General features: G+C 41.3%; 2 protein-coding genes across 3 annotated transcripts in view; one reads left to right on the top strand and one right to left on the bottom strand.

Annotated features, from left to right (window-relative positions):
• Positions 1–15,139, bottom strand: part of kdm6a (lysine (K)-specific demethylase 6A) — a 50,776-nt gene extending 35,637 nt beyond the window's left edge. For both annotated transcript variants that reach the window (XM_085250204.1, XM_085250205.1), the window contains exons 1-5: positions 14,651–15,139; positions 14,441–14,504; positions 9,805–9,913; positions 9,470–9,519; positions 3,362–3,420 (exon numbers count right to left, since the gene is read on the bottom strand). In XM_085250204.1, the coding sequence (XP_085106330.1) occupies positions 3,362–3,420; positions 9,470–9,519; positions 9,805–9,913; positions 14,441–14,504; positions 14,651–14,820 (452 nt within the window). In that variant the 5' untranslated portion in view covers positions 14,821–15,139. The remainder of the gene's footprint in view (positions 1–3,361; positions 3,421–9,469; positions 9,520–9,804; positions 9,914–14,440; positions 14,505–14,650) is intronic.
• Positions 15,140–16,297: 1,158 nt separating this feature from the next.
• On the top strand, positions 16,298–19,189 carry fundc1 (FUN14 domain containing 1). The gene is made up of 5 exons (XM_085250208.1): positions 16,298–16,419; positions 16,887–17,037; positions 18,057–18,132; positions 18,219–18,347; positions 18,452–19,189. Exons 1-5 carry the CDS (start codon positions 16,350–16,352, stop codon positions 18,527–18,529), a joined length of 504 nt encoding a protein of 167 aa, XP_085106334.1. The 5' UTR covers positions 16,298–16,349; the 3' UTR covers positions 18,530–19,189.
• The last annotated feature ends 58 nt before the right edge of the window (positions 19,190–19,247 follow it).

Genomic DNA, 19,247 nt, shown 5'->3' with positions numbered 1-19,247 from the left:
TTTCTGCGCAGGTCTCTCGGCTACACTAATAGCCCTTTCCAATAGTACCTTACAAGCTCGGCCCGATCCCCCTTTTGGTCGTTTTTCCATTAAAATTGAGTACCACCTAATGCAGGTGAAGCCCTTTCCCTAGTTGCCTGGTGTTAAAAATTATAGTTTTGAATTTTGTGAAAGAGATGTGCTCATGTGACTCATCGTCAGTCTGTTGATGTCACATTTTCAGATCGCTTGGAATCCCAGTACTAAAAAATGGAGTACTGGGTACCAGTACTCCATAGGAAAATACTGTATCAGCCACCCAATCATATTTTTCTACTCCTGAAACTGATGGAGCACAGACGAGTAGTCATTTCTGATCCTAAAGCCTGACAGGTGCATATGCAGCCGGTGCACTGCAATGTATAATGTAATTTTAAATTTGATAGGAAATATCTGCCTTTGTCTAATGACCAACCAATGATAATACGTTGGTTGGTCATTAGACAAAAATGCTGGACATTACTTAAAAGTATTTGATCTTAAATCAAAGTAAAAGTTCTACAATGGGGATTCAGTGAAATAGACCCAGGAACAAGGTGGTCCCTTACAGGGCAAAAAGCACTAATGTAGTAAAAGACTTGCTAAAGAAGGTTTTCAAGCTTTAAAAGCTTGGCTTAGGCTAAGGGAAAAAATAAGATGTTCTGCTGGTGTAGCTTATGAAAGCAATAAAATCAACAGGCCCAAAGGTAACAGACACAGCAGCAGGTCAGCCTCTACAGCCTGGTATATAAGAAAGCTACACCCCTGGTTTCCATAAGTCTGGTTACAAGATTTGTTTGATGGGACTTCAGTCGGTGCAGCAAAATGACTACACTCACATCACAGACTTATCTACTACATTCTAATGCAATAAGTGTCAGCGCTCATCACGTCTTTGCACATCAACACCAGCACAGGCGGCAGCAGAACAAAACAATCTGAATACAGTCTTAGCCTCCAAGATTTTATACAATCACGATACACAAGTGGAAAGTCTGTTGTGCTAGGGCTGTGCGATATGACCAAAATCTCATATCCCGATATTAAGACATCTATCGTCCGATAATGATATAAATCACAAAAATGTAACATTTTCTGTAAATTCTGTGAATCTCAGGCAGCTCGACTTGCGTGAAGTGTTTCCAGCTGAGCGTCATGTAGCTGGAGTCGAGTGTTTTAACCGATGCATGAAACGATACATTTTTAGACATACCGGTAAGTTGTAACGGCCGCCGTTTTCTTTGTGAGTATTTATCAGAATCAGAATCGTGTTTATTGGCCAAGTATATGTGCAGACACATACAGGGAATTTGGTTCCGGTAGATGGTGGCTCTCAAGCACAGCAATGTAAATCTCACACACACACACACACACACACACACACACACACACACACACACACACACACACACACACACACACACACACACACACACGTCTATATATACACATTACACATACATACACAAAGCTGTGTAAACCAACTATAAATAACGAATCTAACTTATATACCTAAAATACAGAAATGAATGAGGTGGAATGAATACTACAAAATGTACATAAGGTGCAGTTGCAGTCTGGCAGTGGGAGCAGTGTGACAGGTCAACTGTTAAGAAGAGAGATGGCGAGGGGAAAGAAACTGTTCCTGTGTCGGGTGGTCCTGGTCTGCAGGCTTCTGTACCGTCTGCCAGAGGGCAGCAGATCAAAAAGTCTGTGTGCAGGGTGTGAGGGGTCTGTGATGATTTTCCCTGCCCGTTTCCTGGTTCTTGAGAGGTACAGATCCTGGATGGAGGGCAGGGGGGTGCCGATGATCCTTTCTGCTGCCCGTACAGTCCGCTGCAGTCTGCTCCTGTCCTGTTTAGTGGCTGCTCCATACCAGACTGTGATGGAGGAGCACAGGACAGACTCAATGACCGCAGTATGGAACTGGATCAGCAGCTCCTGTGGAAGACTGTACTTCAAAGTTGTCTCAGGAAGTACATCCTCTGCTGGGTCTTTTTGAGGATGGAGTTGATGTTGGTCTCCCAATTCAGGTCCTGGGAGATGGTGGTACCCAGGAACTTGAAGGTTTTCACAGTTGACACAGGGCTGTCTGATATGGTGAGGGGGAGCAGAGTTGAGGGATGTCTCCTGAAGGCCACTGTCATCTCTACAGTCTTAAGAGTGTTCAGCTCCAGATTGTGCTGACTGCACACGGCTTATTACACGGCGTGCACGGCGTGCTGCGGGGAAAAGCCTGTACTCACGTTTGAGTCTAAGGTTTATTTTTTAGCACCTGGCGGCTCTTTTTTGCTTCTCATCCGTAAACAATCTGCTCTTTCACGTGATTCAGTTTATTTTGAAAAGTCTCAACAGGATCTTGAGCTTTATTGTGAAAGGTTTATGTGGAACAAGCAGACACGCGGTGGTTTTACCGTCGTTGTTGCTAACGACAACGCATAAAAACAAACGCTTGTCTGTCTGTAGTGTAGTTATATTAAATATAAGCGATAGAGAGAACTTTAATAAATTAATATAGCCACTACAGTGACCATCAAAACCATGAAAAAATATTGCCGTAAACAGTTTATTTTGCGACACCACGAAACAAACGATAGCGTAAAATGAAACGATAGACGTTTTTATATCGTCATCCGATATATATCGTTACATCGAACAGCCCTAGGTTAAAAGGATTTAAGAAAGCAAAAAAAGAGTCAAGAATATTTTTACCAGCATGTGTAATTTTTAAAAAATTAAATGGCAGAGGTGGTGATAACTTACACCAATTCCACAACCTTGAGGGTCAGCCAGTGCCTCTTGGCTTACTGGGAATATTTAATGGAATACAAAGACATCATTCATAACACACAAAGTTTCTCTAGTGCAACAGATGTAAACATTTAATGACAAAAAGTGCCTGTTAACAGCATATAAATCACATAAACACAGAAAAGTGTACTTCCAATAGCCGGGAAAGCAATACTTCAACAAACACACACACACAACTAATGCCTGACAATAATATGTCAAGTGCCTATTGAGCACTGGGAATTCAAAAAAGGATTTCTCTTACTCTTATCTGCATATTAGCTTGATACACGAAGGCAGCCTTCAGTCCAGAGGGGAACCTTGCCTTACAACTGTTCTGTCTTTCCCTGAAACAGTTCTGCTTTTATCAAGTTTCTTGGTCCTCACACAAAGTTGGGGTGACATAACGTGCGCTTATTTACCACAAGGTCAGACCGTTACACAGCAAAGGAAAAGGATTTTTTTAATCCCCACTTGGTTCATGGAGAAACAATTATAAAACTGGCAGAGATCACACATGCAATGAGAAACTTTTTTTTTCAAAAGTACTTACCACTGAAATGCATTATAATGGAAGTAAACCATGCCAAGGCCATATAAAAAGGCAGCATTCTGTGGAGAAAACCAAAGGTTGGAAAATTGTTGTTAAGAGCAAAACAGACGTTTTTCAGCTCATTGTTTACTGTACAGAATTTAGCACTAAAGTAAGAGCTCGCAAGGATAACCTTGATGGCACGAAAACATGTTTATACACATTCAATACTAGTTAATACCACTTTAAATGAATTCTTCCCTGAGGTGAAACAGAGAGCAAGATAGAAGAGAGAAAGTAGCACCACATTAAACAATAGCCAAAAAAAGAAAAAAGGTTTCCATTTTCAATTTTAGGGCCCTGAATCCTTCTTCTTATTTGTTTTTTAAATGTCAAAATGCTTTGCTTAGGCTGCTGCCCCCGCGACCCAGCCCTGGATAAAGCGGATGAAGATGGATGGATGACCATTGAAAGAATGGCAACTGAAGGCACTTCTGCCTTGGCTTCACTTCTCAGGTCCACCGTTTGTTTTGTACCATCTATAGCAACCCCATGTTGCTTCTAACTTTCTATCTCAGTGATCATTTTATATGGAAATCTAGTTTAGGTTTTGTGTTTAACTCATGTCCAAAATCAGTCATGAGTCATTGTCTCCCTTCCCCCATATTAGTGCAGTAATCTATACATGGCACACAAACGATGCATTGTTACATAAATAAAACACCGTCTTTCTGTTACAGTATTTATTTTTTATTTTTGCTTTGTTAAAGGGAGGCAGTCTCATTGGGACTGGCACTGAGTCGGGGAAATCGAGACTACGAGCTTACATTATCACTTCACTGTGGTGAGCTGTAAGCAGGGAGCTGTCAGGTCTGATCACAATCGAACTCTCAACACCTCTGTTTAACGGGCGTGCTGAAGCACATGAAGAGCACGGACTGGAAACTATCATAACATAGATGACTGGACAATTTGACTAAAGTTCAAATAATGCTTTAAGGAAAAAAAAACTACTGATCTGGGGTTTAAGCTAACAAATTACACAATGGGGGACCATGATTATGGATGAGGTAATTGTGGTCGGGTAGACAGAAATAGAGCACTTTTTGTCTCCTTCCCCTGAAGTGCTTTTGTGATCCTCTTTCTCACCATATTAAGTTTGCTTTTCCCATCACAATATTGTCTGTGATCCTCCTGAACAATACAAATAAGTTAATGTGCTAGTTCATGCCAGGCATGATACACTTGGAATTTAGCAGGACAAGCTATGCATTGCCCTGTTAAATTAAGAGGATGCGCGACACTTCACTTAACCTTATTGCTTTTAGTTTAGACAGAATACAGGTGCAAACTCTCAGCACAGCCGCTCCACTTTCCAAAAAACTTGGGATTACTAAAAAACTGCAAAGACAACAAATCATATGACCACACTGGAGAAAAACAAGCTTAAAACTGTCATGCTTTGAACTTGCTTCAAAGCAGTTAGCAACAAAATACTGAAAAAGTTGTGATGATAGGAGAAAACAAAATCATAACAAACGTAGTTCATTTGTAGCAGAGCAGTGTAAAAAGAATAAAAACAAACGAGCATCCCCAAAAGGGGATTCATTACACAGTGAAAGACTAATGTTCAACTGGGCATGTACCGATCCAGTAGGATCGGTACTGGATATCAGTCCAATCCGGACTTCAAAAACTGGCTCTGATACCAATTGATCTAAAGTCTATTCATTCAGTTCTACACTGCACATTAGCAACAGAGCAATGGCCGCTAATGGGACCACTAAGATAGCTTGTTTTGCAGGCATATCTTGATGCATGCTCAGTCATCCAGGTAAGTAAATCCCAAAAGGTTGATTCTGTTCATCTAGACTCCAGGAGGAGGCCTAAGGGTACATCTTTCGCCATCTTACACTGCTGTGATTGCAGCCATTCCCCAACTCTCTGAATGGTTCTCATGGCCATTAATCAGTGGTCTTTCATCAATGGTTTTCATATTAATGACCAAGGAACTGACCTCACAGCCCATTCAGTGGGCTGGTTTCAGTTATTGTGCAAATGTACTGTTTATAAGGCTGGGGAACTCTGCAGTCAGCTGAGACTGAAGAAGTCACTTGGCTGAGTGACGAAACGTTTCTCCCACTGAAAATGCTACGTCCAGATGAACAGAATCAACCTTTTGGGCTTTAAAGACATAGTTTTTCTTTAACCAAAAACTGTGATTAAGTGAGTTGATATGACTTAAGGCTCCAGCAAACATGCTTACACCATCTCTCTCTAGCTTGGTCGCTTTCAGTGCTGAGGTGAAACCAAACACCAGCATCTCTCTCTCTTACTTGTTGTGGTTATAGGAAGTTTGAAACTAGCTAAACGTAAAGTAATCCAAATGATTCCCTGCTAGCCACTGATTCTGCATTACTTTGCTCCGTTAATGAACGGTTTTGTGTAGACTTTGTCAAACGAAACCGACATATGAACCAGAACACTAAATAACCACATTGTGGGCACTAATCTACAAGGAAAGAAGGCTGCTAGTGCTACCTGCAGCATCATGTGTCCAGTGTTAGGCACAGCACAATGAGAAAGACATTTCAGCAACATTTAAGACAGAATTTCTTTCCTGAATTATGTGACTAATGGTGGCAAAACACACATGCTAGATCTGGGACACTGTTTAACCTCGGTTAAATCAGTTATCTTGTTGATTAAATTGTAACTGTTTTCTAGACTCAACTGACTCCTTTAAAAAGCAGCTGAAGACATTTTTATACAAACGGGCTTTTAATTAATTTTAGCTTGTATGTCTGATCTTATTATAAAGCACTTTGTGATTTTTATCTGTGAAATGTGCTATATAAATACATTTTACTTACTTACTTATAGACTAGCTGACTAGCCTTATTTCTTTATTTTATTCCATTCAGTAGTAAATTAGTTACTGCTGTAAAGCCATGGTTATTCTTGATGCAAATTGGATGTCACTGGAACTGCAATTTAGGCAGGTTGTCATCCTGCTACAGTCTCTTCCTAAGTAATAAGCGACTACAGTAAAAAATCCCAAGTTAGAGGTGGACCCATATGGAAAAGATATATATAAATCCTATAAAGTTTGTATCCGTCTTGTGTGAAACTTGTATGAAAAGCATATAAGAGTGAAAACAGATATAAGATCCCTTGAAAAATTATATAATGAAACTTGTATGTTTTGGATACTTACTAAAATAATGTATGAAAGTAATGCGAAAGTGGCCACTTTCATGAGTAATCACATATAAGTTTTTACTATTTCTTTTCCGTATGGGGAACAAAGCCTCCCACCAATGCACATTTAAACCTTTGACACAGCACAGAATAACAAAATCCCCTGACCTCTTAAAGGCTATGAAAAGCAGAATTGCGATAGTTCAAAACAAACAGTAGAAAGGAGCCTTTAACCTTCATGCCACAGCATTTCCAACGTGACTCTGGTCTCTGCACAGATATAAAAAAAACACAAACTAGCTGGCAACATTTGGCAAACTTCAGCTTTCAAAACGGTTACATAATACTGCTGACTAAATGACCTGTAATCAAGCCAGTTTATATGAAATCATGTTTGCTACTGTCTTTGCAAGACTGTTACATTTAGTTAACTGCGTGCTTCCATCCATCCACCCCATCTTCCTGGTATTGTATCCAATTCAGAGAATGCACTTCAAGTTTCAGCAGAATAACTAAACAGCAAAAAAGAATATCCACACTATATTCACACTGACATGACTACCGATCTCCAAGCTCTATAAACTAATATATAGTTTAGCCAACACCCTTAACGACTTTTACTGCCGTTTTGACGAGCCATCAGGCAGCCTTCACACCTCCAACGGCCCCAACAATAGAGGCACTTTGGACACTAATTCCCCCACCTCTCCCCCCTCCATAGAGCCATCACCACCTTCAAACTGTTCACCTACAACACCCCCCTCCTCACCCCACACAAAAGAGGATTTCACACCACCTCCTCCCACCACAACTCTTCATATTCATGAAGCAGATGTGAGGAAGCAGTTTAAGAACCTGAATGCTCGGAAAGCTCCCGGCCCAGACGGCGTGTCTCCTGCCACCCTCAGACACTGTGCAAACGAGCTGGCCCCAGTGTTTTCTGGCATTTTCAACTCCTCACTGCAGGCATGTCATGTGCCTGCCTGCTTCAAGTCCTCCACCATAATCCCTGTCCCCAAGAAACCTAGGATCACTGGACTAAATGACTACAGACCCGTGGCTCTGACATCTGTGGTCATGAAGTCTTTTGAGCGCCTAGTTCTCTCCCATCTCAGGACCCTCACGGCCCCCCTCCTGGACCCCCTGCAGTTTGCATATAGAGCCAACAGGTCTGTAGACGACGCCATCAACATGGCCCTACACTTCATCCTGCAGCATCTGGACTCCCCAGGAACCTACGCCAGGATCCTGTTTGTGGACTTCAGCTCTGCCTTCAACACCATCCTTCCAGACCATCTCCGAGACAAGCTTTCCCAGATGAATGTGCCTGATCCCATCTGCCGGTGGATTACTGACTTACTGACGGACAGGAAGCAGCATGTGAGGCTGGGAAAGAATGTCTCGGACTCCCGGACCATCAGCACCGGCTCCCCTCAGGGCTGTGTTCTTTCTCCTCTGCTCTTCTCCCTGTACACCAACTGCTGCACCTCCACCCACCAGTCTGTCAAGCTAATCAAGTTTGCAGATGACACCACCGTTATTGGGCTCATCTCTGACGGGGATGAGTCTGCCTACAGGAGGGAGGTTGAACGTCTGGTGTCCTGGTGCAGCCACAACAACCTGGTGCTGAATGCCCAGAAGACAGTGGAGATTATTGTGGACTTCAGGAAGCACACAGCCCCACTCCCCCCCATCATCCTGACTGACACCCCCATCACCTCTGTGGACTCATTCCGCTTCCTGGGTACCACCATCACCCAGGACCTGAAGTGGGAGCCCACCATCACCTCCGTCATCAAGAAAGCCCAGCAGAGGATGTACTTCCTGAGGCAGCTGAAGAAATTCAACCTGCCAACACGGACGATGATGCAGTTCTACACTGCAATCATCGAGTCCATCCTCACCTCCTCCATCACCGTGTGGTACGCTGGAGCCACTATCAGGGACAAACAGAGACTGCAGCGTGTTGTGCGCTCTGCTGAGAAGGTGATTGGCTGCAGACTCCCATCTCTGCAGGACCTGTACACCTCCAGGACACTGCGGCGTGCAGCTCGGATCTCAGCTGACCCTTCTCACCCTGGACACAGTCTGTTTGACCTGCTCCCCTCAGGCAGGAGGCTCCGGTCCATTCGCACCAAAGCCTCTCGCCATAAGAACAGTTTCTTCCCCTCTGCTGTTGGACACATGAACAATAACCATATGACTGTTCCCACCACTAACACATGACCCTACGCTGTGTCACTGCATCATTTCATGTTTGGCACTGATCACCACCTGCACTCATGTATATATCTTTCTACGTAGCACTCTTAATTCTTATTCTCATGTATATATCTCATGTATATCTCATGCACATATCTTTCCACGTAGCACTTTTAATTCTTATCCCTACTTTTATTTTTTCATGTCTATTTAAGTGATATTTATGACACTATGTTTGCACTGAAGCACCGCAGCAATTTCCTAATGTTGTAAACCTGCTCAACATTTGGCAATAAACCCCTTTCTGATTCTGATTCTGATTCTAATATCAAACTGTCAATCACAGTATCTACTCCAGCAGTGGCTCTGGACTAGGAGTGAATAATCTAAAGCAGGTTGCTGAGGCGCATTTTACAGGCTAACTGTCAACCAGTCAAGCATTGTTTGGTATGCGCACACTGTTTAAGGACAATGACATGCTGAACATTCTTGCATCTGAGCAGTTGTTAGCCTCTACCGCCCCTCAGTACCTGCAGCGCATTTAAGGCACCGTTTCTGATGCTGACCTGTACCTTTCTGCCAGCTCAAAAACAAAAGCAGTAGAAAAATCGGTAATAGGGGATGTTGTGTATCCCAGAAAAAAATCAGTCCTAGCAAATTAAAACATAAATAAATGAATACAGCTTTTTAATGGCTGTGTTACCTATAAGAGTCATGAACGCTTACCTTCCAGTAGTCCGACTGTGAATTGAAGTACCTCTGGTATGCAGATAATGCTAAATATAAGAACATAAAGCAGAGAGAGGGAAAGACTCAACAGGATGTAAACAATTTGTGACAATGTTAAAAGCTAAAGATATTTAGCTCTGTTACACTTCAACGCTTCCCAGCAGGAAAGCACAAATGACCTAATCTGAATATTTTATCATCAACATTTTTTCAAGCAGAGTAAAGAAACAAGAGTGAAGTCAAATTTTTACTGGGAAAAAAAAGATGTCTTAGTGGATCCTAAGAAGCAGATTTGACAGGAACAGGGAGCCATTTACACTCTGGTCTCTCACCTTTTGAATAGTCCTCCAGCAGAAGGTTGAAGTGTCCAAGCTGGCAGAAAATGTCAGGGTCCACTTTCCCCTCTGCTTTCAGGATGAGGGCATCATAGCAGCTAACAGCCTAAATAAAAAGGTGATAGCAATGAAGAGTTTAAAAGGGTGCGACTGATAACAGTAAGGTAGATGTTCAGTTTGTCCTGTGCATATTACAGAGACGTTATGAGGCTATAAAGGACCGATATGACCAATGCTTAGGTCACCGGATGAGCTTTATTGGAGGTAACGTTCTGACACAGTTGACTCACATACTATCAAAGGGATATCCTTTTCAAACCTTCTAGACCTGCTTTGCATAGTACCAGCTCTGTGCCCAAATATGGACCTGGAAAGTCAGTATTTAAACAATGGCTATACAAATTATGCGCTTTAGCCCGCGCTGCAGTCACCAAGGACAAATGATTGATGAGTATGACTGTGTGCGTACATGAGAGGGTAAAATAAAGGCGGAAAAACAATTGTATCATTTGGAACCGCTGAAATAAATTAAATGTAACTCAACTGACAAAAATAAATGGTAAGTGAACTGAACAGAGTGTACTGTGAATTTGGGCATACAGAATACAGTCTTGTTGAGCTGGTAACAGTCACAGAAAATAAATTGTAACTTGACTGGTGCTTATATAGCGCGTTTCTACTCTGCCTGATTACTCAAAGTGCTTTACAGAACTTGCTTTATACCAGCTACAACTCAACAATAGGGCTGCCACAAACAATTATTTTGATAGTCGACTAGTCACCAATTATTTTTGCGATTAGTCGACTAATCAGATCATGCATCCATTGGACGTACAGCGTACAGCTTATTGCACCAGCATGCATCTGCTCTTATATAACTATCATTAGCTTACAGCTTTAAGTGTTTCAGGTATGTGCTAACTAAAAATAAAGACAAGATGATAGTTTATTAAATTTTAATGAAATTTGCAGATTGTTTCATTGGAGTTTAATAAACTCAGCCGTCTGCTCCTTGCTTTCTAAAATATAACAGGACACCGCAGTATATTCTCCAGCATCTCACACTTCTGATAATCAGTTGTCTGCTAGACGTTTATTCACCTGTGTAAAAACTATAACTTTAATCTCAGCCAACCGATTTACTCAGGAACAAATAAAATACTGAAAAAAGCCAAACAATAACATTTTTAAGTTATCTAAGTGACTTATATATGTTTAACCTGAGTAACGAAAGACGGCTGTGGGTTCGTAAACGATTTGTTGGGAGTCCGGTGTTCTCGCCGGCTCTAGTGAGCCTTGAATCCCGGCTACCTATCAAGCTGGTGGATAACAGACGTCTCCGAAAACGTTGGAGCACTTTTGAAAATATGTGGCGTCTTGATAAACTGAAGTTTACACAGCTACATTCTCGCCTAAAAAATATGTTAAACGTTTATTTTGTGACCCAGAAAGAATAATAAGAGTAAAATTCAAACTAACTAGCTGCCGCCATTGTTGGGATAGGTTAGGCCACGAAGTATACACCCGACCCATCCTTCAAATCTGGGGAAATGAAGGGCGCATTTGTCGGCCGCATTTGTTGGAGTCTTCGAATTTGGACAGTCTTCGTTGTGTCGTTGTAACGTAATCAGCCTACAAATGCGGGCACAGGAGGATGCGGTTTCTGAATTTGGACACAGCTACGATACCGGACACTGCTTCTTCTTCTTCAAGGTTTAATAGCAGCTGGCATCCTTGTACATGCAGTGCTGCCATCTTCTGTTTCAGGCCATTGTTACACTCTTAAATCCTACTTATTCCTGCGTCTTTTGGGATCTTACAAAGTTTCAAATGACGCGTCAACTATTAAATTAGTTGTCGATGATTTTAATAGTCGATGTAATCGTGACTAGTCGACTAATCATGGCAGCCCTACTCAGCAAAGAACTAACTTTATCACTGTCAGGTTATTGTCATGTGATGTGACTCAGATCAATATTTGAAACACAGCAAAACTATCAGTAGTATTTATCTATTTACAGTTTAAGGCTTTGTCACGGATGCTCCTTTTAGAACCTGTTCTAAAACACTGGCACTATCATATTGATGGAGCTGAAGCTGAAAGCATTGATCTCAGTGGCTACTGGAGAAGTCACTGCAAGAAATATAGGCAGAGCAAACTACAGGTATCTTACCACCTTAGTTTTCTTACAATAGTAGATGACCCAATGTCTGCAAGCAGAGCTACCCAATAACTAGCTCTTAAAACGCTCAAATTGAGTCTAGAGGTCTAATGGGAACCAAGGCAGAACTGGCTACACACCAGCACTATGTTGGTGGAAAAGAGGTAGTAGTGGATAATGTTAGTGCAAGAACTGGAAATCAGCCTGGTAGCAACAGCCAACACAGAATGGTTCCTTATTTTTGGTTTTGGTTCTTGTTTTGCAGAACTCGTGAGCAGCACTCCATCCTTCTGAATCCCATGCATGTCGGTCTAGCATAGACACTTTTTTCCCCTGACAGGTGTACTTTGCAAGCAATGATATCCATCTCACTGTACGGCTATGTTGCGTGCACAATGTTGCTGCACTGTTTTTAGACAGATATAATTAACTAGCTGCACTGATTCTGAAACCTGCATAGTGTTTATCTGTGATCAGTTCTACTGCTCTGCAAAAAAGGCAACCTTCCATATATGTATGCTGCTTGTTTACAGCAGAGGTATATTTTTCAGAGATTCTGGCAAAGTACTTTTTCAGATAATTGACTCAGTATCTCTTCGTTATTACAAGACCTTATGAAAAAAAATTGAAAACATTATTCTTGTGCACCATGCACCTTATCTAGCGGTCTAGAAGAAAAACATTCCCGCATGATTCGTCACTGCACATACAACTACGCTAACATAAAAAGGGCTGTGATGTATCATTAACTGGTTAAAAATCCATGCACATTGAAACTATTGTTGTTCTGCTCACGAATTCTGCTTTTGGTGCAGCAGTGAAGTCTGTAGAGACGGTGTCAATCAGCAAGGACCACTTTTGAAACCATTTAAGCAAATTATATACTCTACGACGACAAATCTACTTGTTTTTAATATTCACCATTCAATGAACAGAGCATCGTGCAAAGAATTAGTCACACCACATTTTAAAATGGTAGGATGCGGAAAGAATATAAGAAGAATTAGGTAAAGCGCACTCATTTTGGAAGACACAACTGTATTTAATGGGATACAATCTAAAACACCATCGCCAAGAAAGACTCAACAACCAGACGTTGTAAGTTTAACGTTATGATGTTGAACGGTCAGGTTGTCCAGCTATCCAGCAGAGTATGAAGGACAGCAACACCACAAATGTGCAAAGAATGAGTGTAATGGCTCGGCCCTAATCTGAAAGTAGACCCTGACAAAACAACGTCCCAAGAAACCGCTTCAACAAGAAACCCAGAAGCCACATGTTGAAGACACATCCAGCACAGGCAGCTCACCTGTAGTAACATTGACTGAATGAGCAGGGTTGATGTGTTTGCAACACACACCGTGAAATCAACTGTAAACCCTTCTTTGCACTTTAATCGTGCACCTTTGTTCTAAAACACTGAACGCCACCGTCGTTGTATCTTTTAAGCGAATGGTGGTTAGCCTAGCCACCGCTGATAGTTAGCCAGTCACCTAGCAAACCTTTGCTAGGTATTTTCTCCCTATCCCCGCCATCTTGCGCCAAGTTGAGCAGCCATTATTTTTGCAAGCTTAAATTAATACCTAACATTGTGTTTTTCATTCTTAGTGTTCTCCAGGTTATGCCGTAATAGCTAAAAGTGAGAGCAGGAAGGGGGTAGGGGCGGGTAACCACTGGACAGTTAGCTGCTACATGCTAACAGAGTGAGCTGACGCACAAACCAAACTCTACCTGCCGTTACTGAGGAGGGGACGGACGACATAGTGCGACACTGATATTTCTGTTAACGCCTCTCGGTAAAAGTCAAAAAAGTCGGCGTTTACCGTATTATTAGGCTCGCTGTAATGCTTTTAGATACGAAACACCAAGTTGGCTTGGTAGCAAAGTATTAAATTTGTTAGTCCTACAGTTTACAACGTGTGCATGACTATCTAGCAATACTTAACTAGTAATAACCACTGTAATACGTTTTTTCACCGATACACGTGCCTTCCACTTATTGTGAGTTTTGTTAAAAGCAATATTTTTGCTACGCCAAGTATGTTTTCAACACTCCATAAAACGCTATGTACATGGTACCTACTCTCAACTACCGATGACACCACCGATTTGAGCAGGGTGGAGATTCCCATCTCCCTGCAATCGTACTGTAGCCCTGTCGGCTAGTTTGGGCATGTTTAATACTAAACATAGTAATAAACATAGCAGAAATACACTCGAGTTGGCTCGCTGTGTACCTGGCACTGTACGTGTTGTCTTGCGAATGCAATGATGTAAAACTGAGGGCTGGTTTGTACATTCAGCCCGCAGGTTCAGCTTCAAAGTTGGGGAAATTATGGTTTGTGTATGTCGCTGCTAGCCTTATACCAAGAGTGGCGTTGGGAGGTCTGTACCACGTATTTCATATGGGATATGCACTCGTCTGTGGAGATAACGGAGAGCGGCAACTGTGATCCTATTCTGTGGCATACCTTTAACAGCAAGGCCTTCGTTCTGGCGCCATCTTCTTGAAGCCTATGAAATCCAAACAGTGAACTGCAAGTAGAGGACAGACAACACAGGCGGTTCCGTATTACTTGGAGGGGAGGGGGGGCAATTGTTGTTTCCAACTGCGCGAAGAAAATTTATTAATTGCAAAAAAACTAAGCGAATTAAACTATTCACACAATAGAGCGTCTAACCTGTCAATTCCGACCAAGCTCTCTTTCTCTTGCGCTGTTAGCTTCGGAAAGTCCTCTTCGATTTCAGTCGCTTTTCCCGACGCCATTTTCTCCTCGTCATTACCAGCAACGCCGAGACTCCGGGCAGCAGCAGAGGCAGCGGCGGTGAGCGACACTCCGCACGATTTCATGGAAAAGAACTGGGAAAATCAACGGCACCGAGCAACTCCGCCAAAATGCAGTCACAACGAAAGTGTTGCACACCTATCCAGGATTAAAACGGGGCGTAGTGTAATTCTTGCCAAATCCTCAAGGAAATGATCCCTTCAAGTTATCTTCCACACTCCTCATTGTACATCAAACTCAACGTGTATTCCAGTGCCAATTTATGCATGAAGTTGATGTAATGTTGGGTTGTAGGACTGAGTGTTATTTTATAATATCGCAAACTTCCCCAACCATCGGCTCAAAGTTGTTGTAATTGTGTCACACAGGCAAACGCATGCCGCCACCTTCGACACGCCCTCTGCTCATTGTGCCCAATCAGCACGCGGCATCCGCGGTCACGTGGTGGTCTCCTGTTGACGTGTTGCGAACACGCGAACGAACACGCGCACGCACACATCAAATCTGTTTCCAAGTCCCGCCTCACGTCCTGCGATTGGTTCTTCAGGCTATATTATGATTACGTAACTGTTTTTGTAGGTAACGTATTGGTTAAAATAAGTGTCATATGTGCCAAGGGTATTTGTTGCAACGTCGCACATGTACTTTTTGACTGATAGATAGATAGATAGATAGATAGATAGATAGATAGATAGATAGATAGATAGATAGATAGATAGATAGATAGATAGATAGATAGATAGATAGATAGATAGCTCAAGAAACTGGGAACTCATTTTCCTCCAAATAACACAAATAAACATGAATTTAAAAAAATGAACGACTGAAGAAACTGTGAAATGAACCATAGAAAGTAAACTAAAGTGAAACAGTCCAGAAAACTATAACTATTCCCTTTTTGAAGTTTTGTGCCGTGTTATTTATCTGTTTTTTAAGCTTCAGGAGGACGTCAGTTAGCGAATGAACACAATGCCTTGGTGTTCCAAAAAAAGATATAAACAAATCCCATAAAAAATAAAAAGCTATATAAAACTTAGTAATAACATTTTAATATATTTACTATCGATTCTTTCTTTTGTTTGTCTGTTTTGTCTTTTTCTACCACTAGGCACACCGGGTTATTACGAAACTCATTCATGGAGAATTCACGGCAGAATTTCTTCTGCTAACTTAATAGTGCAAAAATAACCTAAATAAATGAAACCTGTTATTGTCAGGAATTAGTCAGGAATTGTTTTCCTAATATCAGTTAGGAAAATAGGGGGCTAACCATCTCCACTTGGAATGCACTCATTTAGAGTTATTCTTAAAAAACAAAATAGTCACAACCAACACACCTTTAGCTGCCCATACCTGTGTCCTAACAACCTTCAGTGCACTGAGTGTATTGGAGGTCACGCGAAACCTGGATGGAGTTGCGAGACTGGCAAAATCTCCAAATGTTTCATAAGAAACAAAAACATGTATTATTATTATTATTATTATTATTATTATTATTATTATTATTATTATTATTATTACTACTACACAACGTATAACATTGCAGTATATGTAGGCCTGCCCATGTCTCAGTTTCTTTTTCACCGTCAAATTTATGCAAATGACGCCGGACGTGAAAGCAGCTGAGGACAGACCAGTGCACTCCAAAATGGCGAATAGCAAGGGTAAGGAGGCCTGCAAAGTTATTGCATGTTATTCGGATCCAGGACGGTCTCGACACCGTGGGTGCATTTAGTAACGTTCGCGTTGCTGCTAAGAAGCCTTGAAGACGTTTTCCCGTTTCCTCTGTAGCGTTGACTGTGTCCTGGGCCGCACCATTTACAGCTAACATTAACTTTTCACCTGTTAGCTTTAGTTATGTAGTTATGCTAAGTTATTGTTAGGCCCATGAATTTTAGTAAGTTGTAATGGAGCCCGTAATGAAACTATTGGTATCTGCCTCTGTCATGATAAATCTTAAGTAAAAAAGCAGGAAACTACTAAAATTGATCGTTGAGTTATGGATAATAGCGTCCAGAATCGTATGTTGATTTTGTAGCATTAATATAACTGTGCTTGTAAGGCTTCTCGCCGCTGCATTCATTGTTATTTCATGCTAGCTGTCTTTTATTTTTTCTTGTATGTACACAAGTGGAAGATGAGATTTACGACAAGGTCGTGGATCTGACAGAATACGCTAAACGTCAGCGATGGTGGAACCGCCTTTTCGGAAAGAATTCCGGCCCCATAGCTGAAAAATACTCTGTGGCCACACAGATTGCAATAGGTGGAGTGAGTGGATGGTAAATATTCTCATTAAAATTATGCTGCCTTTAGCGTAGTAAATATGAATGGCTGAGAAACACCCCAACGCAAAATGAGAAAATCTCAAGATTTAGATGGTTATAAATTGCTCTGTGTCTCATCTTGTTTACAGTATATCTTCTGTTGGCTAATTGGACACGGATGTCTTTATTTCTGTACTGCGCAAAAATCTCTAGCCACCCCACATTCCCCTTTCCTAGGAAAATATGAAATGTGTGCAGACAGTATTTGAAACATGCAAACATATATACAGTATATAAGAAAAACAGAGTTTATACAATACTCATGACCTTTTAAGTGATCATGGTCATGAGTATTCTTCAACAGCCCGAAGTCTCCTCAGAAAGCTTTCGTCTAATTCCTTTAAGCACTCTTCAAAGATAGTTCTTCAAAGTTCTCCTTTGAATGCTGTTTGTTCCATTCTTTGTCATGATGATCTCACACTGCTTCAGTAATGTAATTATCCAGGTATGCCTTTAGCAGCGTGTATGGCAGCAGTTTCATTCTTTAGTTTCAGTTTCCAAATCAAACACTTTAGAGATGACATTGGGTGGTGGATCAAAGATCATTTTCTGTGTTCATGAATTTATTACTTTTGACAAGTTATTTACAACCCAGTTCTTGTGTCATTTGGCATACCTCAGAACTTGTAAAGGAACGTCCAAAGAAAAACATTAAAAGAGCATCAGAAGGGCTGGAGAGCTACTGCTCAAGGCCGCTTTAAAAAATGACCAGGAGGCCTGGCTCTTTGGAAGCAGAGAGACAAAATTGTATTTTGCCATCACTTAAGAAAACAAATTTCACACTCCCAACTTTATAACTCTGCAGTTAAGGTATCTTGCAAACAGTGTCTTAGTTACACTTTATCAGTGGAACCTTTCACATCATGCAAACCTTATGACAGTGAATGGCCACCTTACAATGGTCATTGTTAGGCTAACTTGTGTCATTATTATTGTTAGATCAGCTACTAGGCTCTCTTTTCAATTTGCCTTAGGTGTGCAGGTTACCTCTTCCAGAAGGTTGGAAAAGTTGCTGCTACCGCAGTGGGGGGAGGCCTTCTGCTTTTACAGGTATTATTGCATCGCCCTGCATAAATATGTGCAGGTTAAGCTTTTCAACACATTGACATTGTTTTCATGAATCTGTCTTTCTTCAGGTAGCTAACAACAGTGGCTATATCCAAGTGGACTGGAAGCGAGTAGAGAAGGATGTCAACAAAGCTAAGAAGCAGTTAAAGAAGGGAACAGATCAGGCAGTCCCTGAGCTCAACACATTTGTTGAGAAGGTAATTTTGTTGTGAGTTGTCTGGTTGACTGTGAGATCATTTTCACCCTCCCATTACAACGAAAAAGTGACTGTGTCATATGAAATATGGTTTGTGTCTTTCAGTCCAGAGAGTTTGTGAAGAAAAACATTGTCGTCACAAGTGGCTTCATCGGAGGATTCCTGCTCGGCCTGGCATCTTAGGACCTACCGAATGAGAAGAGTTATTGGGGTTTTTTTGTGTTATGTTTCTGATGTTATAAAAAGCTATAGGGGATAATTATAAGTCTTTGCTGAAAAGTTCTCAAGTGTTTTAACAGCAAGTGACCAACAGATACCAGTTTAGCTTGGAGCTCTGTGTTTTTACTTAAGCTGCATTGCAAACCCCTCTGTTTATAACACCATACTTGTTGATATAGACATGGGACTTATTTATTAGCCCAGAATGGCCATCTTGAAACACTCCAGTTTTAACGCCAAATAATAATACATATCATGTAAATTAAATCAAAAAAGGAAACCCAGCAGAATGTTTCTGTTATTATGTATTTATTAAAAAAACGGGACAGTGTTCCAGAAGGAAAGATTTCCCATTGTGGTTGTGCACAGTTGGGGCAAATAGATTTCAGTTCACCTACACCTGGCAGGGGATGCATGTCTTTAAGGTATTCCATCAGTGCCACTGTTAATTTTTATATTTTGGTTTAACACATTATAATCAATCATCTTCAAAGTAAAAACTGGGTTACACCAGTCTTTGCGGTCTCTGTTTTTTATGGTCTATTATGTTTAGCATCGCTTTGGGTACTGAAGGCTGTGGTCTGACTATTATGTAAGTAAATAAAAATAAAGAAATATGTTTAATTGTGTCTAATTCAATTTACAGTGCAGTTTATTTAACTGTACAGATGAAGAAACCTAG

Source organism: Mchenga conophoros, linkage group LG16 (genome assembly GCF_057382185.1).
Source record: "Mchenga conophoros isolate Kocher_MC1m ecotype Shallow Benthic linkage group LG16, M_conophoros_male_GT1.1, whole genome shotgun sequence".
NCBI classification, from domain to species: domain Eukaryota; kingdom Metazoa; phylum Chordata; class Actinopteri; order Cichliformes; family Cichlidae; genus Mchenga; species Mchenga conophoros.
The sequence above is the reverse complement of the archived record's forward strand: the minus strand, read 5'-3'. Positions and strand labels throughout refer to the sequence as shown.

What these genes read in the sequence shown, in the direction of transcription:
- fundc1 (XM_085250208.1), top strand. Translation starts at nt 16,350, where the DNA reads ATGCAAATGACGCCGGACGTGAAAGCAGCTGAGGACAGACCAGTGCAC. An exon ending in ATAGGTGGAGTGAGTGGATG is followed by an intron (nt 17,038 to 18,056) that starts GTAAATATTCTC and finishes AATTTGCCTTAG; the next exon opens with GTGTGCAGGTTACCTCTTCC. An exon ending in GAGGCCTTCTGCTTTTACAG is followed by an intron (nt 18,133 to 18,218) that starts GTATTATTGCAT and finishes GTCTTTCTTCAG; the next exon opens with GTAGCTAACAACAGTGGCTA.